Source organism: Oryctolagus cuniculus, chromosome 7 (assembly GCF_051225735.1).
Source record: "Oryctolagus cuniculus isolate XC-2025 breed Fujian yellow rabbit chromosome 7, ASM5122573v1, whole genome shotgun sequence".
In the NCBI taxonomy this organism is placed as follows: domain Eukaryota; kingdom Metazoa; phylum Chordata; class Mammalia; order Lagomorpha; family Leporidae; genus Oryctolagus; species Oryctolagus cuniculus.
Genome location: NC_142873.1, coordinates 150,151,653 through 150,177,967, shown reverse-complemented (window position 1 = coordinate 150,177,967; position 26,315 = coordinate 150,151,653). Strand labels below are relative to the sequence as shown.

At 62.2% G+C, this 26,315-nt stretch overlaps 1 protein-coding gene and 1 non-coding gene across 14 annotated transcripts in view; one reads left to right on the top strand and one right to left on the bottom strand.

The window, feature by feature from the left end:
• Positions 1 to 26,315, bottom strand: part of RAP1GAP (RAP1 GTPase activating protein) — a 62,378-nt gene that overhangs the window by 25,116 nt on the left and 10,947 nt on the right. For 7 of the 11 annotated variants that reach the window (XR_016210223.1, XR_016210221.1, XR_016210222.1 and 4 more), the window contains 2 exons: positions 21,248 to 21,283; positions 1,886 to 1,979 (listed from right to left, as the gene is read on the bottom strand). Coding sequence is in view for 3 of the 11 variants with exons in the window: in XM_089299223.1 (XP_089155349.1) it covers positions 1,886 to 1,979; positions 21,248 to 21,283; positions 22,960 to 23,003 (174 nt within the window). In the remaining 8 variants the exon portion in view is untranslated. Of the gene's footprint in view, positions 1 to 1,885; positions 1,980 to 21,247; positions 21,284 to 22,959; positions 23,069 to 26,315 lie in introns of those variants that run through there. The other 4 variants (XM_089299223.1, XM_089299225.1, XM_089299224.1 and 1 more) reach the window with 3 other exon arrangements.
• On the top strand, positions 8,954 to 12,436 carry LOC127493477 (uncharacterized). Of its 3 annotated transcripts, XR_011390189.2 has the most exons (3): positions 9,429 to 9,714; positions 10,001 to 10,585; positions 11,925 to 12,436. It is a non-coding gene; the product is annotated as an uncharacterized LOC127493477 (transcript). The 3 variants fall into 3 exon arrangements; XR_011390188.2 differs by lacking the exon at positions 11,925 to 12,436 and having other exon boundaries at positions 8,954 to 9,714; positions 10,001 to 10,436; XR_016236771.1 differs by lacking the exon at positions 11,925 to 12,436 and having other exon boundaries at positions 8,954 to 9,739; positions 10,001 to 10,436.

Genomic DNA, 26,315 nt, shown 5'->3' with positions numbered 1-26,315 from the left:
TGGGAGTGGGTTAGGAGCTGCCCGAGCTGTGCTGGCACAAACAGAGGCTTCGAGGCAGAGCCGCCCCCAGGCTGTCTGAGCGGCAATGGGCTGCTCCACTCTCCATTTCCTGACAGGAAGACTGAGGTCCCGGGAGAGGAAGCTGTGGTCTGAGGGCACACAGCCCCTGGGAGCACCCAGGGATGCTTTGTGGGAGGGAGAGGGCCTGGAGCCTCATTCACAGACTTGCTGCTCCAGTGAGCAGCTGCTACAAGTGGCATCCTTCCTGCAGGCCCCGGGACGCACAGGGCCCAGCCTTGAACTACTGCAGGCAAGGAAGGCAGGAAAAGGTCTCAGGAGTCCCCTCCTGCTGCCGCCAGCAGCCCCACGTGGGAACTCCTTGGAGGTGGTGGTCCCACATGTGGACATCATTCCCTGGTCATTGCCCTCCTGGCCCTGGAAAGGTGCCTGGCCCTGGTTCTAGGCCAGAGCTCTGAGGGGAGAGCCTGGTAGGTCCTGCTTCTGCTATGTCCTGGCTGTGTGACCTTGGGAAACCCCTTCTCCTCTGTGAGTATCCAGGTCCTCATCTGGAGAGTGCCTGCCACCCAGATGAGAGGACCAAGAGACATGACCGAACCGCAAAGTAGGGTCTGGCGCTGTGGTGTAGCGGGTTAAGCCAGCACCTGCGACATGGGGGATCCCATATGGTCACCGGTTCAAGTCCTGGCTGCTCCACATCTGATCCAGCTCCCTACTAATGCATCTGGGAAAGCAGAGGAAGATGGCCAAAGTCCTTAGGCCCCTGCTACTCATGTGGGAGACCCAGATGAAGCTCCAAGTTCCTGGTTTCGACCTGGCCCAATCACAGCCGTTGTGGCTATTTGGGGAATGAACCAGCAGATGAAAGATCTCTCTCTCCTTCTCTCTGTAACTTTGCCTTTCAAATAAATAAATAAATCTTAAAAAAAAAAAAAAAAAGAAGAAAAGAAATTGCAAAGTGTACTACAAAAGCGAGTATGGGTTACAAGGATCAGAAGACCAGGCCCCTGGCCAGACAACTCCATCCATCTTGGCCTCATTGTAGTCAGCCTGTGTGCCTCTGGGCAAGCGAGCTGACCTCTTTGGGCCTCACTTTTCCCATCTGCAAAATGAGACTAAAAATAGCAGTCACCGCACAGTGCTCAGAGCAGGCGAGGGACCGAGCCACTGCTTGGAAAGCACCAAGTACTCACCTGGCACGTGGCAAATCTCAATAAATTTGAAGTCTCACGGAAAATGTGTATTATGAAAAACTACCCGTGGAGTTCCAGAATGTTTTGTACCAAAATGAACTCACTTTTTAATCCTCTCCTTCCACAAACCTTTGGAAGCACCTTGCACTAGCACTCATGACCTGTACCTGACGCTCTGCATAAGCTGCTCGGTTCTTTCTCTCTTCTCTTCGGCTCCCCAGGGCAGGCTCGGGGCAGACTGACTTCCGGTCTTGGCCCCCAGCACAGGGTTTGGCACGGGGCAGGTGCTGGGCAAACACTTGATTCTGGTGATTACAGCCTTGTCCTCAGGGCTCTGACTTCCTGCCAGGTCTTGGGTCTGGATTGCTTTATTGGCCCTTTTCCTATGCCATCCTCATACCTGACTGACAGGTGAGGGGACGGAGGGTGGTGGTGAGTGTGCAGATGACCATCAGCTGCATGGCCAGTTTATCACCAGCTGCTTAGCTTAGGGTAGCCCCAAGTCCGGCGCCCAGCAGGTCCCCAGACCCTGGCTCAACCCCTCAGGGCCACCCAGGTGTCGCAGCGGCACCCCCATGGCATTTGCCTGAACATTCCGCCTTGCAGGCATCTCCCAGCCCTAGGGGAGGCCCCAGGTCAGGATGGTGGCAGGGCTGGGCCAGGGGGTCGCTTACCTTAGGGTAGGGTGAAGCGGCTGGCAAGGGAGCCAAGTCCCCCTGTGATAGGCCTAGTGCCTGAGGGAAGCGCTGGTTCTGTCCATCACTCTTCCTGGAAAAGAAAAAGAGTCTGAGGTCAGAGGGGGCCCCAAGGTGGGTGATTCGGGAACTCTGGGAGGAAGGTCACATCAGAGCTGGGCATGCGAGGGGACAATCTCCATGGAGGAGGGGGTCCTGGGTTCCCCGGGGTAGGGGGAGGGGGAGCTTCCTGAGCAAGGGCTGCCAGAGTGGGTCTCCTTCCCAGAGCGGGGGCAGGGTCTCTCTCCGTATCTCAGTTGAAAGGTAGAGAAAGAGACAGAGATCTCCCCTCCATTGGTTCATTCCCCGAGTGCCTGCAACAGCAGCGCTGGGCCAGGCCAATGCCAAGTTCTGGGAACTCAGTCTGGGTCTCCCACGTGGGTGGCAGGGACCCAAGTTCTTGGATCATCACCTGCTGCCTCCCAGGGTGCACATTAGCAGGAATCTGGATTGGAAGCTGAGTCTGGGCTCGAACCTAGGAACTGAGATACGGGATGTGGACATCCCACGCAGCAGACGAAACACTGCACCAAACGCCGGCCCCCACTGCGATCATTCACAACAGAAACAACAGCTGACGCTTCTCCGGCTGGCTCCGTGCCAGGCCCTGCGCTGAGCCTCTTTCCAGGCCCGAGGGCACGTGCTCCTCACCACACTGGCATTCACTTTATGGACGAGGACCTGTTACACACAGAAGCCCCACAGCTGGTCAGCAGCCAGCAGCCGCGCGAGATCTGTGTGACTGCACACCCACGCCCCTCCCTGGGGAAGGCAGGCAGGTCTGGTGAGGGTGAAGTCAGCGCTGTCAGCCCAAGGTCAGGCCACCTCGAGGGTCAGGCGGAGCCAGTGCCTGGTGGAGCCTGGGATTGGGAGCCCAGGGCCAGGCGAGCAAGCCCGGCTTCTGGCCGCTGCCAAGGGCCACCCTGACATAGGCTAGTCCCACGAGGGTGAGTCACCCTGCAGGAGATCCTCAGTGGCCCGTGGTGGTGGCAGCGGGCTTGAGTCAGGTGGAGCTGGGACCGCCACACCCCACGATGGGAAGGACTCAGGAGGGGGAGTGTGAGGAAGTTCTGAGCGCCCCCTTCTTCCTGCCTCTGGCCCAGAGGAACCACCCACAGCCCTGCTTCAGCCCCAAAGACCTCGCCTCCTCCCAGGGGCGCTGGAATCCTAACAGAGGGTCCATGCTGGGAAGTGCTTGACCCCAAAGGATGACTCCTCTCAGCCTCAGTTTCCCCAAAAAATCCACCACAGAGCCTGGGCAGCTTGGAGGCGTTCACTCAGAGAACACTTCCAGGTTCATGCACTCCTGGTGAACGCTACCTCCCGGTCAGGGTCCCCTTAAACATCTGCCGAACGAATGAGTGAACCAAGAGTGGCAGCAGGGAGTCACTGAAGGTTTGTGCGCGAGGGCCTGTCTCAGCACAGCTGCCTGCAGATTGCAAGGTGCACCAAGGAGGGGCGAGGGGACTAGACCAGCCCGTGGACACGTCCACGCCGATTCCACCGCGGCTCCCATGGGGACTCTTTGTTGAGACCTACTGTATGCTGGAGCTTGTCACAGTGCTAGGAGATTCATTTTATTTATTCCCGTTCTTACAGAGAAAGAGGCTCAGAGAGCTGAAGCCACTTCCCCAAGCAAGCGGGTGACTCAGCTGGAATTGAAAGCTCAGGTCTGGGACACTGGCATCCCACAAGGGCGCTGGTTCCTATCTCAGCTGCTCCACTTCTGATCCAGCTCCCTGCTAATGGCCTGGGAAAGCAGCAGAAGATGGCCCAAGTGCTTGGGCCCCTGCACCCATGTGGGAGACCCGGAAGAAGCTCCTGGCTCCTGGCTTCATCCTGGCCCAATGCTGGTTATTGTGGCCCTCTGGAGGGTGAACCAGCAGATGGAAGAGTGATTCATTCTCTCTCTCTCTCTCTCTCTCTCTCTCTCTCTCTCTCTCTCTCCCCCCTCTCTTTCTAACTCTGACTTTCAAGTAAATAAATAATTTAAAAGGAAAGAAAGCAATGTCATGCCCTTGACCTAGTAGGGACAGTGTCTGTGGGGTACTGGGGACCAAAAAGTCCCAGGTTGAGGCACACATAGAGCAGGGCCTTGGCCACTGTCTCGGCCAGACTGGCTGCCCAGGCGGCTCTTGCCCACGATTGCCATGATAGGACAATGACTACTGCAGGTCGGCTGGCAGCAGCTCCCTACCACACTCACCTCCCAGAATTCCCTCAGCCTCAATGTCCCCATGTCCATGTCACTCAAGACTGTGCACACTGGGACAGGACTAGGGAGGCCTCACAAGGCAGGGGGTGGGGGTGGGGGTGCAGAGGGGTTGGCATCCATCCAGGACACTGACCCAGTACCCCAAGCACTCCACTTCCTGTTGGCCAGAGCCTTGCCTCCACCTACAAAGCCAGGGCTGAGGGGCTGCAGGGCAGGGGAAGCCAAGAAACTGGAGGCTGCAGGCCCTGGACAGGCACAAGGACAGTGAGGACAACAGCGAGCCCCCCTGTCCCTGGCAGGACCTTGTTTAATGGCCACAGCTCTCCAGCAAGGCTGGTGCACAGAAGCCACAGCCTTCCACACGACGAAACAGAGGCTCACCAAGGTCTGCTCTCTCATCCAAGGTCACCCAGTCCACGAGGCAGAGCTGCGATCTGAACTCGCACTGGCCGACCCCAGAGCCATGACGGGAACTTCCTGCCCAACCCTGAGGACCGGGGCACAGGGCCCGGCAAGCCGAGTGGGAGAGGTGACGACACCGGCGGCAGCAGCCACGCAGGGCTGACCCAGCACAGCCTCTGTGCTCCCTACGGACTTCACGAAGTCCATTACTCAGAGCGGGGAACGAAGGCACGGAGGGTCAGGTCACCTGTCCACGGCCACACAGGACCTGGACCTCAGACTGTCCGGGTCCAGGTGCAGCACTCTCACTGCTCCCCTGTGCTGCCTCTCAGCACACAGGAGCTGTTCCGGAAGCCCCACCCCCTTCGCATCCCTCAGCCCTCCTCCTGGCCTTCTTCGCTGCCCACCCCCACCCCTTTCCAGCCCACCCTTCAAACAAACCCCTTGTGTCTCTGGCCTCTGCAAACCGCCTTCAATTTGGTCATTTTCCTCCCTTTTCGTGAACTTAAACTTCTCTGTCCGTCTCTCCTTTGGTTTGGTTTCCACCATTCCATTCCTATGGGGGCCCCCAGGCCTCTGCCCCATCCCTACTTCTCCAAAAGCCTTCCTCGCCCTCTACGGCCTAGTTCAGCTTCAAATGCTTGGCGGGGGCAGGCGTCTGGTGCAGCTCAGGAGGCTTGTACCCCATGTCGGATGGAGCGCCCGGCTCGAGTCCTGGCTCCTCTGCCTCTGATCCAGCTTCCCGCCAACGTGCACCCTGGGAGGCGGCAGGTGGTGGATCAAATATCTGGGCCCTGCCACTCATGTGGGAGACCAGGATGGAGTTCCAGGCTCCTGGCTTCAGCCTGGCCCAACCCTGACTTGTGAGCACGTTAGGAACGAAACAACAGATGGAACGTCTCTCTCTGTCTCTCGAATAAAATTAAACCAGCAAAACTTAAAAATCGCTTTGCGTTCCTCCTACCCCTGCAACAGCTGGGGGGAGCCCAGAGCACACAGGGGACCCTCCTCTCATCTCCTCCCGCTGTGACCCTGGCCAGAGCTGTCCAGCACCCCACAGCTTACTTCGGCATGGGCACACCACAGCGGCCGAGGTCGGACTTTTCTCCAGGGGAGAAAACTGAGGTTCAGAGAGCTTCGGTGACAATCCCCAGGTCACACACTAGGAGGGGGCAAAGCGGAGGTGCGACTCCAGCCCAGGTCCCCTCCGCCAGCTATATCCCAGCTGCCCTCGGCTCTGTCCTCGGCCTTCTGCCCATCACAGCCCGACTGGTGCAGCCACCGCCAACATCGTCCCTGAGTCCAGCTCCAGTCCCGCCCCGTCTGGCCTGGCCCGCTGCCCACTGCTCGCCTGACACACAAAAAGCCTGCTGCAGCCAGAAGAGCTGACTCGGCCAAGGTCACACGGCAAGCCAGAGCTGACCTGGAGTCTGGGCCAGGCACACTGCGGGGGTGGGGGCACCTTTGGCCCCAGCAGCTGTGCGGCTGCCAGCCAGCTGGGCCCATCTCTCTCCCGGAGAAGCGCCCATCCTTCCCAGAGAAAGGGCGAGGCAGGGTGGGGGGGAAGGGCCCGCTCCTGAGTGGGACGGGCCAGGCCGGAAGCCGGGTGCCGACAGCTCCCGGGTTTCCTGGCAACTGTCACTGCTCGCCTCCCCCTCCCTTATCTCCGCATCAGGTAATGATCATCATCACACAGCAGGTGTTGGGAGCGCAGCTCTGTATACTTCTCAAAAGCCTCTTTATCTGCTCTCGCCTGGGACTCTCCCCGGAACTGGAGCAGGAGATAAGGCAGTCGCCAGGATCCCCGATTCCCAGCAGGGCAAACTGAGGCTTGGCGAGGTTAAACCACCAACGCCAGGTCAGCCAGGAAGCAGGGATGGGAAGCCAGGCCTTCCGCTGGCTCGGGACTCTGGATGTCATCGCTGGGGTCAGGTCCAGCATGGTGGGGGCAGCTCAATAGACGCCCACCTGGGATGCTTCCCACCCGTGGACCAGGTAGTGGGAAGATCCTGTCTCCCCCAAGCATACACCACGAGGTGGTGCCGCTCCCGGGAGAACCCAGCCTGGCAGGGCACCAGAGGCAGCTCCGCTGTCCTGTGCGTGGGGCTTGGTCCTTCCGTCATCCAGGGATAGCTGCCCTGGAGGGAGGCCCCCGGGGGGGCTGGTCCTGCCACCCTCCCCTTCCTGTCCCACCCCGGTTGCCTGGTCATGGCCTCCGTGCTGGGGGCTGTTTTCCAGACAAGCCTGGCTGCTTTACACAGCTGGTCCCTCGCTCCCTCTGCCTTCCTCTGTGCCTGCTGAACCATGCAGGCACTCAAATTCCACTGAAACAGGTATCTCCGGTGGCTGGGGCAGGTGACCTGTGACCACCAAGGTGGGGCGGTGAGAGGGAGCGGGGGGGGGGGGGGAGGTGGGAGGGGGATCAAGCACACTCTGGCCGGGAGGGCAGAGGAGAGGAGAGCTGCAGCAGTGAACACAGAGGCTTTGATGGGGGCTGGCCCAGGACAGGGGCCAGAGGGTTCAGGTTCCCTGGAGGTCAGGAGACGGGGGCCCGGGGCCAGGTGCCCCGACAGATCCTACCCATCTGGCAAGTCACGGGGATGGGCAGAGACCTCAAAGTGAGAAGGGGGCTTGCGAGGCCCACTCCTAGCCTGCCCACCCCCAGGATGCTAGAATGCGGGTCTCCTGCCATCATGGATGTCAGGTGTGAGCCCAGCAGTGGCCCCGGAACTGCCCCTCCCAGGGGGTCACAGAGGCCCATTGTTTCCTGAGCTCACCCACCTGGCACCGGCCTTCCCCCTCACTTGCCCCTGCCCCTGCCAAGGTGCCAGGGCAGGTGGCCAGGGGAAGCCAGGTGAGCAGGTTTCCAGACCGGGGCCTGGCTCTCTGGCCCCCTTCTCCCCAGGCCCACAGGGGGCATGTGTGAGGGGGTGGGGAGTTGAGCACAGTGCTGTGACGTCACTAATCCTTGCAGCAACAGCCCGAGAGGGCAGCTGCTGTCTTCATCCCATTTCAGGGACATGGAAACCAAGGCTCAGTGGAGTTTCCAGGTGGGGCGCTCACGTCTACCAGGGGCCGAGAGCCGGAGGGGTCCCCCTGGGTGCAGGGGAGCGGGGGCCTCGGGCTCCATGTTGGGCGTGGGGTGGGGCAAGCAGGAAGGTGGCCTGTGGGGCCCTGGCCCTGGCCCATGCTGGCCGAGCGCCGAGACACCCGGATCCCGGAGCTGGGCCAGGCAGCGGCCTCTTGAGCAAACAAGGAGCTGGCAGCCCAGAGGGGAGGCCACAGGACGCACCCTGCCCGGGCGCAGCACCCACCTGCTGCCTGCCCAGGTGGCCCAAGTCTGCCCTGACCCCACTGCCCTGAGGACTTCACCGTGTCCTGACTCCTCGCCCGCACCCAGAGCCGGCGGAGTGAATCCGAGTGGGCCCAGCCCTGGGCCTCTGGCCGCCAGGGATCCTCAGCACGGAACTCTGCAGCTGTCTTCACTACAGGCCCCTCACCAGCCACCCAAGGGGCAGGAGGCAGGGACGTGCTCGCCGTCCACACAGAGAGCAGCTGGCCCGAGGCCCCGCCCCAAGGCTCAGCCCTGCCGCCCCGTCCCTCTGCCGGGCGTGCCACGCGCTGCCCCGCCCTCAGCACCCAGGGCCCACAGGCCACACGGGGGGACAACGGGCGCCTCCCTGACCTCTGCAGCCCAGGGGGTCCCCTTCTCCGGCGCCACACATTCCTCCGCTCACTCACTCACACAGTCCCCGCCCCGGGGGCCCCCGCGCCTGCCCTTCATTCCTACGCCCAGTCATTCATTCAGGACGCCGACGCCAACCCTGGCCCGACAATGGTGCTGGGTGTTGGCATCCGAGTTGGGGGAGGCAGGCTCACGGGGGCAGGGCCTAGTGACACTGCCCGGGATGCTCCTCTGGCCACATTGCCCAGACCTTGGAGTCCCCAGCGCTGGGCCCGGTTTCATGCAGCCTGCCGGCTCTGACTGAGCTACTGGACAGAGCCCCTGCCTCTCAGGGCTCCCTGCGCGGGATGGCCACCCTGGCCCAGGCGAGACCCCCACAGCGACGGCCAGGCCACCACCCCTAACCGAAGCCAAGTCCTGGCTCGGCCTCTGAATCTCTGCATGCAGGATCAAGCCGCAGTTTCTCCACCGGAAATTGGATCTCTGGCTGGATGGCCCTGAGGCCCAGCTCTGCCATCCCAGGGAGGGCTGCTGGGAGGGAGGGAAACAGAACTCAGGCCACAGGAACTAGGAGAAAGTGGAACCTGGAGGAGGGCTTTTCCCAGAGGAAGGGCCTGAGACTCCTCCAAGTCGCTGTCCTCCGAGCCTCAGTGTTCTCATCTGCAAAATGGGATGGGAACGCCTGCGTTGTAGGGTTGTTGCACGGGCTAAGTTAGATACTACATGTATACTCTGACTAGCCCAGAGCTGAGTATACAATAGGTGCTCAGTAAGTCACAAGTTCCCGCCTGGAGAGACAGCCCTAAGACAGTCAGGTTTCGCTTCTGGAGGGAGACTGTCTGAGCCTGAATCCTAACTCGGCTGCTGAGTGACTTGGGGCAAGTTAGCTAACCTTCCTCAGCCTCAGTGTTTTCATCCATAAAATGGGATCATTGCAAGCCTCTGGCCTAGTGTCAAGACGCCCGCATCCCTCATTAGAGTGCCTCGGCTTGATGCCCACTCTGGCTCCTGACCCTGGCGTCCTGCTAATGCGGATCCTGGGAGGCAGCCGTGACAGCTCGAGTAGTGGGGTTCCTTCTCCCACGTGGGGACCCTCACTGGGTTCCCAGTGCTTGGCTTTACCATGGCTGGGAGCTGCTGAGGGCATCTGGGGAAGACCCAGCAGGTGCAAGTACTCGCTCGTTTGCTCTAAAAAAAAACCACAAAGGTGGGGGGGGCCAACAGCGGCGCAGCCTGGCAAGGTTACCGCGAGGATTAAATGAGTCCTACTACAAAGTGCACGGCAAACATTAACCACGGCTGTTTCCTGGCCTTGCCTTCCCTTCCTGCTCGGGCCCTTCCTCCGTGGGCTCTGGAGGGCCGAGCAGGGCGCACAGGTGGAGGCGCTGGGCAGGCGGACTTCAGTCCACCCCAGGAAGCAGTGGGATCCGCAGAGCCGCCCAGGAGGAAACCCAGCAGCCGTGTCAGGTACTGAGCGCCCCGTCAGGCAAAGGTAGGGCGAGCCTCCCGCCAGGCGTGCAGCCGGGGAGATCCCGAGGGACGGGGGCAGGGGCTGCGGCCAGGGGACCCCACGTGGGGAATCCTGACAGTGCTAGGACCTCAGTGGCGGAGGCGGAGGCCGTGGGCAAATTCCCACGACTGTGAAGGGAAATGGCCCTTCCCGGAGCACCGGGTGGCAGGGACAGCGCCAGGCCCGGAGGAGCCTGGCCACTCCTATTCCATATTAAAATGTGCACACGCTCTGGTCCGGCAGCTCCTCTTCTAGGCATTTATCCTCCAGAAGTGCTCACACAAAGGCACAAAGAGGAGACCAAGGGCCGCACCCCGCGGCAGGATTTGCAATAGCTACAGTCAGGAAGCCACCTGGTGTTAGAGGCGGGTGATTGACTACGTGGAGGCACCTGTGGGCCGTGGAGTATTACACAGCGAGGACTAAGAAGAGCTTCGTGGGACGCCAAAGGGGGCTTAGGGTGAACAGCGAAGCGGACAAAGCGAGGCGCAGCCCGCAAGCCTCCCTCGTCAACTTCAGCGCTGCGAGTGAAAGCGCCCGGGGCCGCCTCTGAGAAGCAGAACTTCCTTCCCCGGCACGTGTTTTCCTGCATACTTTGGACCTGCATAATGCGCACTTATTATTCTTGTAATTTAAAAATGTCGACGACTTTTAAACACCGAGCGCTCGCTCTGAGTCAGCTGCGAAGCCGCCTCCTTGACCTTTTCCGTCACCATAGCAGGTGTTAGTCACTCCTTGTTCCAGGGAGGAGAAGGTGGCCAGAGAGACTTCCCCACTAGCGGGACGGAGCTGGGCTGGCCCCCAGAGCCACATCTTTCCCCGTTAGGCGTAAGTAACCATCTCCGAGGGTCGGGGAAGAGCAAGGCAGGACGGAAGGGGCCCCGCGGTGGGGCACAGCTCAGCTGTCACGTCCTGGGAGCCAGGCCAGCCGGAGTTCACCGCACAGCGCGCAGCGACAGGGCCATCTACCTCATTTGTAAATGCAAACGCAGGCGCAATCCCAGCTCCAGCTTTGCCCTGAGCTGCCCCTGGCTGGCAGGTGCCAGGCCCCAGCACCGCCCTCGCCCTTGCGGCCTCAGGGTCACCAGCCAGGTGAGCGTGTGCTGGCCCAAGCCCTTCCCTGGAGCTCCGGTAACTTCCTGTGTTCATCAACCTGTTTCTGGGAGAACTGGGGCTTGAAGGTTGCTCGTCACCCTCTCGGGGAGAGCCTGGGGAGAGCTGGGGCGCATGCCTGTGTGGGTGCAGCGAGCAGCCCTGACTGTGGGGCCTCAGCTTCCTCCCTAAGTGCTGTTGACAATTCCTCCCTGCGAGGCTCCTGGGGGAATGCAGCGAGATAAAGCACTCCCCAAGCTAGGCGCCACCTGGCACGTGCACGGGAGGGGCAGGCTCCTGCATGTGCCCGCACGGGCGCACGTGCGTCTGCCGGTGTGGAGGGAGCTGGGGCAGGCCTGGCCGGGCACAGGGTGGGGGTGGGGGTGGGGGTGGCTGGGGGCAGGGGCGGGGCAGCGGCTGGGGGTGAGAATGCGGATGGGAGACCGGCAGGAGCATGAAATGGATGTGGGAGAGGAAGCTCGTGTCTGGGGCGTGCGTGGGTTTGAGCGCGCGCGTGTTCGGATCTGATCACATCACCCACCTGCCTAATGGCTTCCCCCGCCCTCTGCCTGCAGGGTGGGGCCACAGCTGCCTCACGTGGCCCGCGAGGCCCTGCGCCCGCTGTCCCTGACCATACTGCATCCTCTCTCCTCCTCCCCACTGCCCACACCTGCAGTGCCCTGCCTGCTGCACGCCCAGCCTCCTGCCCCCACCCACCCAGAGCCCCTCAGGCGGCAGCGGCTGCCCCCGCCCTCAGCAGCTTCCGGGGCCGATCGTGGGCCTTCCCAGGTTCCTCAGTTGGGCCGAGCTCCCTCGGGTGGGGACTGGGTCCGGGGGCCTGGCACAGACCAGGACAGTGAAGACCCCCCGTGACTCCATGCTCGTGCTGACGCTGTGTGGGGCCAAGCCTACGAGTGTGAGCAGGGAGATGCAGGTGTGCCCGCGCGTGTGCACAGCTCGCCTGTAAGAGGCCATCGCAAAGGCCCTCTGGCCGGGGGCCGGCGCTGTGGCACAGCGGGTTAAGCTGCTGCCTGCGACGCCGGTTCGAGTCCCGGCTGCTCTGCTCCCGATCCAGCTCGCTGCTAATGCACCCGGGAAGGCAGCAGCAGATGACCCCTGCCAACCACACAGGGAGACCTGGATGACTTTCTGGCTCCGGTTCAGCCTGGCCCAGTCTCGGCCATTTGGAGAGTGAACCAGCAGATGCAAGACCTCTGGCTCTGTCTCACCCTCTCTCTCTGATGCTCTGCCTTTCAAATAAGTAAATACATCTTGGCCGGCGCCGCGGCTCACTAGGCTAATCCTCCGCCTAGCGGCGCCAGCACACCGGGTTCTAGTCCCGGTCGGGGCGCCGGATTCTGTCCCGGTTGCCCCTCTTCCAGGCCAGCCCTCTGCTGTGGCCCGGGAGGGCAGTGGAGGATGGCCCAGGTGCTTGGGCCCTGCACCCCATGGGAGACCAGGAAAAGCACCTGGCTCCTGGCTCCTGCCATCGGATCAGCGCGGTGCGCCGGCCGCAGCGGCCATTGGAGGGTGAACCAACGGCAAAGGAAGACCTTTCTCTCTGTTTCTCTCTCTCACTGTCCACTCTGCCTGTCAAAAATAAAAAATAAAAAAAAAATTAAAAATAAGTAAATACATCTTTAAAAAAGGAAAAAAAGGCAGCAGCTCTGGCCCGGGAGTGGGCTGGGAGATGCCGAGGCCTTCTGGGGTCAGGGCCCTGGTGCTGGGGAGGAGGGAGAGTGGGCCTAGGTCTGGGCCTCCACTCCACGCCCACCTAAAGCAGTGAGGCCCAGGTCTCGGTGCCAGACCAGCAGCCCCTCTGGGCAGTGGGGCCAGCCTGGTGAGCTCTGTCCACACCTGGCCGTGCCCTGCGTGGGCTCCACCCCTGCCTGCACCAACAGCTCGGAGGCCCAGGCTTCTGCTCGCACCGCCCAGCTCCCGTGAGGCCCAGCCCCAGCCTGGTCTCGCATGCCTGCCCACAACGGCCCCTGCACCAGGCCTGCCCCACGGGCAGCAAAGGCAGGCTTCCAACCCCCACCTTCTCAGCCACCTCCACTGGCTGCTGGGAGAATGTTCTGGAAAGTTCCAGGTTGACAGTGGAGGAAGGTATCCCATTCCTGCTCCAATCCTCGACGCTAACTCTGGCTATGCCAGACTGCCCCTGCCCAAGCCAGCCCCTCCCCTTGGCCCAGCCCCGTCACTCTGCCCGTCACCCACCTGTCCCACAGAAACTTCTGCAAGTGCTGCGTGACCGTGGCAGCCAGCCCCCTGCTCTACCCCCAGGTCTTGGCCCAACACCTGGCCATGAGGGGTAAGTGCCTGCTGGATGGATGAGCACATCAGGGGAGCCTTGAAGGGACCCCGTGGGGTGAAACTTGTCCCAGTTTACAGGCAAGGAGACTGAGGTTCAGAGAGGTGAAGTGTCTAGTCCCAGGTCACACAGCCAAGAGCAGACCGCATCCAACGTAGGGACAATTCGACTCTCCCAGACCCTCAGTGCCTTAGGGGACATCCTGGCTGAACTTCCCACTTCATAGTTACGTCGTCGTGGGCCTCAGGGAGGGAGACCGACCTCTCCTGAGTCATCCTAGCTCCCCGTGCTTTTAAAATACCTTTAAAGGCACCTCCTCCGGCCTCTCGCTCACCTGGGGTGGGAGCTGCTGATACCCTGCAGGCACAAGGGAGGAACCAGGCTCAACGGCAAGGACTGCCCAAGGTCACCATCCAGCCCGGCCAGCGCCAGCGCCAGCGTCCCCAGGGCGAGTCAAGGCCAAGGCCGCAGCTGGGCGTGTGTGCAGGTGGAGGCCGGCCGCACCTCCGGGCAGGCCACAGGGCCGCTGGGCACCCTGTGCGGGCCCGGCGTGCAGCAGGTGTCGGCGTCCGAGGGGCCCCGCTCTGGGTCAGGCCCTGGCAGCCTGAAGGTCATTTAATCCCCGCAACAGTCTCAGATGCAGCAGGGTGTTCGCCCTCATTTTATAGGCGAGGACACAGCGCGCAGGGGCCTGACTCCCTCACCCACCAGCTGCGGCCGAGGCAGCACCGCGGCGCCAGGGCCGGGGCCGGGGCCGGGGCCGGGGCTGGGGCCGGGGCGTCCCCGGGGCAGCGCGGGCCTCGTGGATGCTGGGGCTCAGACTCCGTGTCATGGAGCAGCTCCGGGAGCCAGGAGGGGAGAGGCCGATCGGGGGCCCTCTCTGCCCGTGGCGGCTGGGGGTTCAGAGCTCTCCGGGGCTGGCAGGGACACGACTTGGTAACTGCTTCCCCTGCCAGGCCCAACTCAGCCCTGTGCCAGGCATGTGCCACCACCTGCTTTCCTCCCCGACACGGCAAACCCGCGACCTCCTCTCCCTGGGAGTCTCCTGCACTGTACCTCCCTCCTTCACCCACTCCCCCGCCCCACTTGGGCCACTTCAGCCTCTGGATCACCTCCTCCAGGAAGCCCTCCCTGACTTCCAGGTGTGAAGAGGACCTCAGCGATCCCCCGGGTCTCCCCAGTCGGCACTCGCTGCCCTCATTACAGCCTCCTCTGAGTTCCTCTCTGGACTGAGAACCCCATGAGAGGAGAGGCCTGGCCTCCTATCCTTACCACCACATCCCTGAGGGGGGCCTCCCCCACTAGCCACCCATGAATAATTTCCTGAATGAGTGAGGGTCTCGCAGAAGAGCCTGAGCAGACCTGGGACTTTGGGACAGTCCCCTCGTGGCCCCCGGAGGATCCCTCTGTGGACGCATGAGGCCTCTCAGAGGCAAGGACGCAGGGAGGGGCACCTGCTGAGGACGCGCGCCCTGACCCGTCGCATTCTCGGAGATTCTGCCCCCAGGTTACAGACAAGTGAGGCTCAGAGAGGTGCGGCAGCGTGGGAGGGTCACACAGCAGGTCAGCAAAAGGCAGACAGGGCCGGGAACCCGGGGCTCCTTAACCACAACCCCCAAAGGGACGGGACTCTGAGCACCACGGGGACAGAGAGGCCAGCAGGGCCACCTGACTGGGGACCTCGGGGCGGCAAGAAGTCTCTCTGTGGCCGCTGGGGAGCGGGGAGCGGGGTGTGTGAGTGAGACCGGGTCACTTCCCAAGTCACACAGCCAACAGCAGCAGTCCTGGCCCCAAGCCCACCGCGAGGGGGTTTCTCTCATCTCCTGAAGCTACCAAAGACCCTCCCTAAAGAGGGTCTCAGTCTAGGACGTGTCCCCAGAAGGGGATGTCGCTGGCCCCAGAGGAAGACAGGCGGGGACAACGAGGGGGGTGGGGGAGGCCTGGCTGCGCACGAGGTGTGGCTCAGGAATTGCAGAGCTGCAGGGATGTGGCCCGGGCCCTGGGGGAGGCGCAGAGGGGGCACCTGGCTTAGGCAGCTGCTCCACGCGGAATGAGCTGTCCCCAGCTACTCAGCATGAGGTGAGCTACTTCCGAGGAGTGAGCCTCCCGTCCCTGGGAGTGTGCAAGGAGGCCAAGCAAATGTCACAGCACCATCCGCCTAGGGAGGCCGAGCTTCCGGACACCCAGGAAGCCACTGAAAACGGACGGACAACCCAAGGGCCTCCGGTACACACAGAGGGGGCGTGGGTTCTCGTTGACCCTAGGACACGCCATTCCTACCCCAGAGTCTTCGCACCTGCTGCTCCCCTTGCCGGATACCCCTCCCCCCAGCCTACCAGCTCTTCCCAGGGCAGGCGTTGTTCCAACAGCACGTGCTCTGAAAGGCCACGGCGACTCCACTCTCCAGCTGCCCGGGCAGGGTGACAGGCAAACCAGAGGTTTGTTAAGAGACCGTAGCAGGGGGCTCAACCTCTCTCTGCCTCCGTTTCCTCAGCCCTGAGCCAGGGATAACAACAGGGCCCGCCTCCTGGGGTTGGTGGAAGGCCAAGGTCATTGATACGTGCAAGGTGCTCTGGAACGCAGCCCAGCACGCAGTGGTCTCAGCAGGGAGCTCTCGTGAGCGCGTGACCTGCTCCAGACCCGGGCGCGGCCATCACAGTCTGCTTACTCGGTCTGTCTCCTCCGTCCCCATCTCACAGGTGGGCAAATGGAGGCTCCGAGAGCTGAATCCTGGCATACAAGAGGCGCTCAGCGGTTCCTTGTGGCTGAGTGACTAAGTGACCACCGCTCTATAACGCCAAGGCCCTTGTACCTCTGAGAGTCCGCCCAGCCGCCTCTGCTCACCCTGCTCCCAAATGGCTCCGCCCCCAGCTCAACCGAAGGCCCCGTGTCTCCCGGAAGTGGCTGCCAAGGACAGGCAGCCTCCTGAGCTGGGACCAGCGGCCAGGCCCCGGCCTCGGTGGGACTCCCTCCGCCCCAGCTGGGCCAGGGGATGAGGTTGGCGGTGCTGCCTTGGCATTTGCCACAGGAGGTCCCTGCCCAGAGGGATGGCAGCAGGGGTGGGCGCAGGAAGCAGCTGCGGGCTGCCCCCGCCCCGGCCCGTGCTCTGCCAGCGGCCCTCCGGGGGCCTGCCCGCCAGATGCATTATAGATGAGGGGCCCAGCGGGCCATGCCTGCCTGGCATTTCAGAGCCACTAATGAGGCCGGCCTCGTGCTCCCCGCAGCAACACACGGCCCCCAGCGCCCCTGGGCCCTCGATCGCCGAGAGGCACAACCTGCAGACAGGGGCCCCAGTCCAAGCCCACCACGAGGCACGAGCAGCATCCGGGAGAGGAAGGGCCAAGGGCATGGACTTGTGGCTCATCGTTCACTGACTGCATGCCCCTGGGCCAGCCACCTCCCGTCTCCGAGCCTCAGTTTCCTTATCTGTAAAATGGGGACGGTTAGCGTCTCAGCGCTGGAAAGCTGGACTGAATGGGAATGAAATAATTCAGGTGAGGTGCTTGACCCACCTCTGACCAAAGTCCCCTCCGCCACAGGACAAAGCGCTGGATTCAAATGCAGCCTCGACCCAGGGCCGGAGCCTTCCCGGCTCTGCCTTGGTTTTGACTTCTGCACCGGGGCGTGAGGCCAGGAGCAGCACCACCCTGGGCTGGGGAGATGCTGTAGCAGGCTGGCGGCACCGTGTCCCCACTGGGTTCTGCCTCCTCCCTGCAGCCGCCTGGTTTTCAGGCCGAGGTCAACTCCTCTACCCAGGGCCATTTTCAGAAGCCCCCGCCAAGCCACTCCCCTCCACGACACCACTCCAAGTCCCGCCCCTCTGCACCCGAATCCATCTAAAAGGGGGAGGGGGCTGTTGTCATGGCGCAGCGGGCTGAACCTGCAATGCCTCATCCTTATCAGAGCGCCGGTTCAAGTCCCGGCTGTTCTACTTCCAATCCAGCTCCCTGCTAATGCATCTGGGAAGCGGCGGAAGATGGCCCAAGCGGCTGGGCCCTGCACCCACATGGGAGACCGGGAGGGACCTCCAGGCTCCTCATTTCAGCTTGGCCCAGCCCTGGCCATTGTGAACCAGTAGATGGATTCATTCTCATTCTCTCTCTCTCTTTCTCTCTCTCTGCCTTTCAAATACTTTTTTTTTTTAAAGATTATTTATTTTGGGGTCAGTGCTGTGGCATAGAAAGTTAATCCTCTGCCTGCAGTGCTGGCATCCATACGGGCGCCGGTTCGAGTCCCGGCTGCTCCACTTCAATTCAGCTCTCTGCTGTGGCCTGGGAAAGCAGTAGAAGATGGTCCAAGGCCTTGGGCCCCTGCACCCATGTGGGAGACCCAGAAGAAGCTCCTGGCTCCTGGCTTTGGCCTGGCCCAGCCCTGGCTGTTGTGGCCATTTGGGGAGTGACCCAGCAGATAGAAGATTGATCTCTCTCTCTCTCTCTTTTTTTCTGTATCTCATTCAAATATGTATTTACTTTTAAAAGATTTATTTATTATATTTAAAAAGGATTTATTTATTTGAAAGGCAGAGTGACAGAGAGGGAGAGACACAGGGAGAGAGCTCTTCCGTCTGCTGGTTCACTCCCCAAACGGCTGCAACAGCCGGGGCTGGGCCAGGCTGAAGTCAAGTCCAGAACTCCAGCCAGGTCTCCCATGCAGGTGGCAGGGGCCAAGCACTGGGGTCCTGTTCTATTGCCCCCAGGAGCATTAGCAGGGAGCTGAATTGGAAGTGGAGCCGCCGGGACTTGAACTGGTGCTGGTACGGGATGCTGATGTCATGAGCGGCAGATTCACCTGCTGGGCCGCCACGCCAGCACCTTGAATCCATCTTAGAAGCTCAGCCCCCACTGGGGGACTTCCGGATGCCCGAGGGCAGCACCAGAGTCACCCACCGTCCACTGCTCCCCCTCCCACTGGGCTCCCTCTTATACTCGCACACCTGCTCTGAGCTTCTCCACGGCAGACAACCGTGGACAGAGGGCGGTGGGTAGGAGATGCCAGCCATGGCCGCATCTGGCCTCCACCAGGCCTCACTAATGCCTTGATCCTAGCCACCACCTCTTTGGCCTTTTTCAGAAACAGGTGGAGAGGGGCCAGCATTGTAGTGCAGTGGGTTAAGCCGACGCTTGGGCCTGGACGCCGATATCCCCTGTAGGAGCGCCGGTTCAAGTCCTGGCTGCTCCTCTTCCGATTCTGCTCCCTGCTTATGAGCCTGGGCAGGCAGTGGCGGGTGGCCACAAGGGTTCGGGAAGCATTTACTAGGTATGGGTGGCTGAGGTCAGAGACACAGCAGAACAGCCTGGCCCTTGTGGGGCTCGTGCTAGGAAGTGGGGCTGAGCCAGGCGGCTTCGCGCTGCAGAGCCCTGAGGACTGGTTCCGCTCCACTGAAGGCAGCTCACTGGAACCACATGCTGACCACGCAGTGGGGCCACCAGTGAGGACAAGGGACCCGTCCAAGGTCACACAGGCGGCAGAGGCAGGTTCTAATCCAATCCATCAGACTCAGATCCATGCTGTTCCCAGCAGCCCAGGAACCACCACTAACATGTGCTCTACAGGCATGGAAGGCAGCAGGGGAGGACAGGAAGACGGGATGTGGTGAAACCAAGGAGAGCGGACGCACAGAGGGTGCTGACCGGGCCTGCTCCTGGTGGCCAGAAACGCAGGGCACAGGAGGAACCCACCCCAGGTTGGAGACGGAGGTGGAGCTAGGCCCCGAGTGCCAGGACAGTGTGGCCAACCATCAGAATGGCCTCCAGTGATAGAGCACTGACTCCGTGCTGGACACAGGCTGGGGCAAAGCAAGTGTCTCCCAGGGCCTGGGGAAGGAGGGTCGCCGCACAGCAGTGCCACCAGGGCAAGGCGCCATGGACAGTGGGGACCTGCCCAAGGTCGCACCACTGGTCAACCCTGCGTCCTTGTCGCTAACCTTTTGTTCAGGGCTCCGCCGACCCAGCCTCCCGTCTCCACGCCTCCCCCCAGTGCATCCTTAGCTCAGATTCTCCCTAGGCCTAGGGACTTTGGGACAGGGAATGAGATTCTGGGCTGTGCACGGCCCTGCTCTGCTGCTGTGTGTCTCTGGGTAAGTCACTTGCCTCCTCTGGGCCTCACTGTCCTTGTCCGCAATTAGGTAGTAGCTCGTCCCTAACTCAGAGACACGGTCAAGAGTCCATGAGACGATGCAGGTCAAGCACCTCGGGGCCTCCAGGGCTTGTGGATGCTTGGCAAGCGGGGCTGCCTGCCGACGTGACTACTGAATCCTTGAAGGAAAGGCCGGCAGCCTCCTGCCTCTGCCTGGCCTGCCCTCTCTGCCCCCCACCCTGGGCACGGCCCAGCACCTGCCAGCGGCCCCCGTGAGTCAGACACAACCAACCCAAGTGCAGCCGGAGGCGAAGCTGCTGCGGCACGGGGCGGGAGTCTGGCGCGGTGGCTGGGATGCCAGGTGGGACCCCTGCATCCCTGTCGGAGCACCTGGGTTCAAGTCCTGGCTCCTCTGCTCCTGACGCCAGCTTCCCGCTAATGCACACCCTGGGAGGCAGCAGGGGATGGCTCAAGCGCTACCCATGTGGGAGACCCGGATGGAGTTAGAGGCTCCTAGCTTTGGCCTGGCCCCAAATTATGAGAATCTGGGGAGTCAACCAGTAGGTGGAAGATCTCTGTTTGTCTCTGTCTCTCTGTATTTGAAATAAATAAAATAAAATAAATAAAAATCCAAAGATCTCACAAGGGATAGACATGAGTTCTCTTTTTCTAATACATGAATAACAAAACACCCCTTTTTCTTCTTCATTAAGTCAAAGTAAGATTGGTAAATGTCACCTGTAGGAGAGATTCAAATGGATTGGCACAGGCAGCGAGGGAATTAACCCAGAGAGGGAGGTGACGGGCTCCAGGTTGCACAGACAGCATCAAAGAGAAGTAAAGGCAGGCCCTGGAGCTCAGCCTGGGTAGCCCGTGGCCTTCCTGTCCCAGGTGGGGCTTCCCAGGAGGGCCCTGTGGGGCCGCGGTGCCAGACAGGAGTCGGCAGCAGAGGGGCGCTGCAGGATGCCCTCCGCGGGCGCAGGAAGCAGCAGAGCTGCTGGGGGCTTCCCTGTCGGAGGGGCAGGACAGCAGGGGCAGCCAGCTGGGCCCAGGGGATGTGGTGTCACGGAAGCCAGGAGGGGCCGCCTGCGGGGGCGTCAGGGTGCCGCTGCACCTCCGCCCACCGTCGTCAGTGCCGGGGAGCTGCAGACACAGCCGCCTCCCTGTGCCTCCTGCAAAGAGAGGGCAGCCTCAGACACACACGGGATCCTGAGGGCCAGGCACGGGGTGCGACGGGGGGCTTGGGGGCAGCGGAAAGGTGAGGGCACCCTCAGGCCAGCCAGAGGCGCCCTGAGGTGCGAAGACATGCAGAGTGTGAAAGGGAGGGCCTTGCGGCGAGTGCCTGCCACGTGCCAGGCCCAGTTCTGTCGGGTTGGATGGGATTTTTTAAAAAAGATTTTTATTAATTTGTTGGGAAAAGCAGAATTGCAGAGAGAGAGAGAGAGAAAGAGAGAATCTTCTATCTGCTAGTTCATTCCCCCAAATGGCTGCAGTGGCCAGGACTGGGCCAGGCCAAAGCCAGGAGCCAGGAGCTTCATCTGGGTCTCCCATGTGGGTCCAGGGGCCCAAGTACCTGGGCCATCCTCCGCTGCTTTCCCAGGCGCATGAGCAGGGAGCTGGATGGGAAGTGGAGCAGCTGGGACTTGGACCGGCGCCCATGTGGGATGCGGGCACTGCAGGCAGCAGCTCTACCCACTATGCCACAGTGCCAGCCCCGACTGGGTTGCTTTTTAAAAAAGCAACTTGGCACTCCAGGCATTTTAATCCCATTTCATAGACGAGAAATCTGAGGTTCCGAGACACTGGAGGATTTGTTCAAGGTCTCACAGGCAGCGGCAGCAGAGCTCGGCTACGACCCCGATTTGCCGATTCCCCAGCTGAGCTCTTGGGAGAACCGTAAGGAAGAATGCGTGCGATCCGGGAAGGGGCTGCCCAGCCCCCGGTCCACAGAGGACGGCTGCAGGGTTGCTGAGGCCCGGCCTGGTGGCAGAGGGGGTCAGCCCAGTACTCACCACACACTCCGACGAGGGGAGAAGGACTTGTCCACCCTGAAACACAGCAAGAGGGGCAGCCGGTGAGGGACACCCCCTTCCCCCAGCCTTGCCCAGTGTCGCACGCTCCCCCACCCCAGGCCAGCGTGCGGTCACTGTCTCCCTTGGGCCACGGGCCCCTAATGTCTGATTAAGGACCTGGGACGCCGTGGGGGTTAAGAAGGAGGGAAGAGATGCAGAACTGGGGGCAGCGGGGCGCGGAGCGTGGGCTGTGGGGTGTCGGCAGGGGTGGGGGCAGCAAGGGCGTTCCTGGGACAGCTGGAGCTGGACAGGCCGAGGCTGGCCGAGGCCAGCTCAGAGCATCTGCAGACCGGATGTAGGGCGTACTGGCTGTGTGCGGGTCAGAGGGCCCTGAAGGGCCCTGCTCCCGTCATCAAGCCTGGAGCTGGGCCTCACTCCGGTCCACCCGGGGGACAGGGCCTGGGAATCCGGGCTTCCTCCCCACCCCTCCCGCCCCGCCCCCGAGTTTATGGGCCAAGCCCAGACTTTGTCTTCCGCAATCCCTGTAGGTCCAGCCTCTGGGCCAGGGCAGGGCCAGTGCCCCCCTCCAAGTTCTTAGCCCCGCTGACTTCCGAGGGTACCTTGGGGCTGGGGGGAGCTGCGGGGGCTCGGCCCTCCTGCTGAGCGTGGGGCCCAGGGCCTGGGCATCTGTTGAGACAACAAACACCTCCTGTGCCCTGCCCGGGGGCAGCAAGGCAGTGGAGAGGGGGCCAATCCGGACCCCACCAGCTAGGGGCTGTCTTTTGGGGGCTCCCGGGGAGGGCAGCTTAGGTGGAAAGTGAGGCCAGAGAGGACACGACTCACTCAAGGTCATACAACAGACCCTGGCCCCACCCCTCTGGCTGCCCCTCAGTGGCAGCTGAGCCCAGCCCAGGCTGACCGTGGGCAAGATCCCAGACAGGGGCAGGCGGCCCTCCTGCCTCCCACCCTGCCAGCCCTCGGCACGGTCCCTGGGGGCTGAGCATCCGGGGAAGACATGCACAAGCCCCAAGCGCTCCACACCCCAAAGGTGGGTCCTGGGGACCCTGCGATGGCCAGGAGGTGGGGACTGGCGACAGCCACGGAGCTCCTTCTCTGACTGGCCTTCCTGTGCACCACATTCCCACCTTCCAGAAGAACCCCCCCCATTCCGCCTCTGCACCCCTCGGAGGGGACTCTTGAGGTCAGAAGGGACAGTGGCCCTAAGACTGCCCGGCCATCACTCTCAGTCGCCTCCCCGAGGGCCAGGCGCCCGAGTGGGACAGCCCAGTTGCTCGGGGGTGCCCAGGGTGGACCAGGGCCTGTTGAGGCTTCTAGGTAGCCTCCCCCAAAGCCCACAGCAGTGTGGGCAGCAGGGCCTGCCCTGCCCCCACCTACCTGCCAGACACACACAAATGCCTTGAGCCCAGTGATGCCCTCCCCGCCCGTGCACATGGCCACCCAGGCGGAACACCCCGCACTGCACGCTGAAACACACCCAGATTCACCGCCACCACACGCCCTACACGCACTGGGGTCAACCACTCACCCCACGCTCAAGCACAGATTCACGGCCACAGAACCAGTGCAGCCTAAGGCGGCAGCGCGCACACGCACACACAAGTGCATGCACTTGCAGCGCACGGGGACACGCGCGCGCGCGCGCACACTCACACGCGCCGCACGAAGCCAAACGCGCGCACCTGCGCACCTACCCTCCGTAGGCTCCGAAAGTGAAGCTGCGCTTCCGGCCGCTCATGACGCCGCCGCCACCGCCACCGCCACCGCCACCGCCACCGCCGCCACCACCGCCGCCACCGCCGCGCGGTCCGCGCCCGCCCGGCCGCCCCGCCCCGCCCGGGTCACCTTGGCAACGCGGTCGCCCCGCCCCCCGCACAGCCCCGGGATTGTCTGCGCCCCCGCGGGCCGCCGTCCAGCTGCGGGGCAGCCGCGCAGAAAGGGCCGCTTGTTCGCGGCCGGCGGGGGCTTCGCTGGACTTTCCGAGCGGGGCCTCGGCCGGGGGTGCGCAGACACCTCCACCCTGCCACCATCGGTCCAAGGAGGAGGCCTGACGTCGGGGACTGGGCTGCGGACACTGGTGGGAGCCACACCCTCTTCCATGCTCCGCCCCAGGCAGGATCCCACCACGGACCCAGAGGAGACCTTGGAAGCCAGGGTCAAAATGGTCTGCACCCTGGACAAAGCCTGGCCCTGCCTGTACCTCGATTTCCCCATCTGTGCAATGGGAGTCATTCCACCTGCCCTCCAGTCCTTGTGATGAGCAAGGAGTTAATGTTGCTCATGCCCATGCAGCCTTCAGCCCAGGGCCTGGCGCGCGGCCAGGGCTCAGCCAATGCCAGCACCGAGAGCCCGCGCAGTGGGTCACACGCTCTGTGCTTTGGGCCGACAGATGAGTGAGTGAAGGAACAGCCCCAGAAGCCCTTCCACTGCCCAGTCTCACCCCCTTCTCCCAGGAGCCCCCAGGGCCTAAGCCAGGAGGAGGACCAAAACTGACTCGACAGCTTTGCAGGAGCTGGGCTCTGCATCCTGCAGCCACTCCCGCAGTCGCTGCACACACATTCAATCTCTCTTCTGCACGCAGCTTGCCCAGAGCTCACAGGCCCCATGCTGTGTCAGTGACCACTGCCCACCCCTGAAACACCCCTCTCCTTGTAGTAGAGAGAGGTGGGATTCTCCTGCCCCCCCCCCACCGCGCCCAGGGAGGCCCCCAGAGCCTTGAGGTTTTCTGCTTAAAGGAACTGAGGGGAACAGGTGCAGTGGGGGACTGCAGAGCAGGGGCACGGGACCGCGCGCAGGGACTTCTGCCGCCTTGGCGGAACGGGGCCGGCTCAGTCTGCTCCATCTTCGGCTGGCCCAGGACTGGTCTGGCAGGGGGCTCCAGTCGGCCTTCCCCAGGCAGGTTTCCCCATTTCAGATAGGAGGAAACTGAGGCCCTGGTTTACAGAAATTTCTCTCTTGGGGAGCCGTCCCAGCTCCCTCTCTGCTCCCCACACACCCTCAGGAGCCCCCTGCAGAGCTCAGAGCCTGTGCAGAGCAAGGGGCATTTCCTCACCCCTGCAACCACCCGCCGCCTCGGTCTGCAGCCCTTGGAGGAGGGTCTGGCGGCCGCTGGCAGAGCGCTCCAGTGCCGGGCGCTGGGGCCTCTCTGCTCGGGGCAGGCTGAAGAGTCCGGGGTGCAGGCACCGCCCGAGGGCAGTGTGGGAAGCAGTGAGGTTCACTCGAGGAGAGAGGGCGTCCTCAGTCCATCCGTCCTTCCTTCCCTCCCTCCCTCATTTTGAGGTAACAGGTGCACGGGCCCCAGAGAGGTGGGGGCGGGTCTAAGGTTCTAAGGGACCCAAGGAGCAAGGCCGGGGCCGAGTGTGGGATGCCCAGTGCCAGCCCCACCAAGGCTGCTGCACACCCTTGGATCTGGACTCAGCCTCGCCAGTCTGGCCTTTCAGTGGGGAGCACTCCCGAGGGGGTTCTGCGTGCCCAGTTGGCACGGTGGCCAAGGGGCCTCCAGCATGCCAAGTCTCCCAGCTGGGGCCTCGCGATGCTGGGACAGTGGGCCCTTGAGAAGAGCCGTGGGGGCTGCAGGGTTCCCACCGAAGACAAAGAGCCCAGTGTGGGCTCGGCCTCTGGGCTCTGACCAGCTGCAGCTGCCTCGGTGGCAAGGATGGGGGTGGCGGGGGTGGGCAGTGGGGGCGCAGCAGGACACTTCCTAGCCAGCTCCTCGTCCCCTGGGCAACAGCAGAATTTACATGCACCTTGTGGACCTGCAAGGCCTCATCCGAGATTCTGCCCTCCCCATCACGGCAGGAGCTGCAGGTGATGGCCGAGCACAGGTGCAACGAGGTGTGCGCCCACCCACGTGGGCAGCCTCAGAATCCTCCTGGGTTGAAGTCCCAGGTCTCCCTCCTGTCAGCTGGGTGCCCTTGGACAAGACTTAAACTTTCTGTGCCTTTGCTTCTTCACCTGCAAAACGGGGTTGGTGAAAAGAACAGTGCCTCCTCGGAAGGGCTTGGCTAAGAATTAAACATAATTGCTGATGAGGAAGCAGTAGGAACAGGATTGACACCCAGCATGTGCTTGCTAAGTAAAACATTTGCTGCCGTGTCGTCTGTATTCGGCGGAACTATAGGCAATTGTCATTTTTATCAGGCTAGCAAAGACTTATTAGGGAGAAGCCCAAAACAAGCGAAATGGCCATCCAGAGATCAGATAATGGGCCATAAGTGATGGCTCATTTATGTCATGCAATGTGGGGCAGGTTTTTATGTGGGCAGGTGGAACAACCTCCACCACACAGGCACACGCACATGCACGCCCACACCCACACGTGTACAGATGCACACACGCACACCTGCACAAGCACACACACGCAGGCAGTGTCATGAGCAACCAGTGGCTGGAGCAGGCTCTGGCGACTCTGAGCCCCGTCCGTGCGGCTTCAAACGCATCATTCCGTTCCCCACCGGGATAGGGAGCCAGCTTCCTTCTCCCTTTGCCTCTGGTCTCTCACCTAGACAGGAGAGCCAGGCTGCCTTCCAGGGGCCGTGCCCTCTCTCTCTAGGAGAAAGCTGCGCCTCTGGGCTGCCCGGATTTGCACCCCAGTTGTTCAAACACGTGCCAGGCTGTGTGAGGGAGGAGAGGCTGCAGGGGTGGAGGGGCAGAGAGCTCTCTTCAAGTTCACCCTGCTTTGAACCCTGGGAGTTCCACCCACCTGCCTCCAGTTTTCCTTCCCACTGGCAGGGGAATTCAAGGGCAGACTCCTGGGAAGATCTCAGACCCGAGGTCCTGATGGGACTGCGAGCACCAACTCTTGCCAGGGTCCCCAGCACCCTGTCCCCGACCCTGCCCTCCTAGGGGCATCTGCCCGCGCCCCCTGGGCAGGACGCGGGGCTGTACTCGGCCTCCTGCCGCAGCCCGGCAGCCTCCTGTGTGCTTTGCTCTCATCACCTGTCCTCTGCGGGTCTCCATTTGCTCATCAGGTAAACACCCAGCCTCACTCTGCTGTGAAAGACATAACGATGGAAAAATGCATTTGCCAGGGAGAAGCCCACCAGCTCCC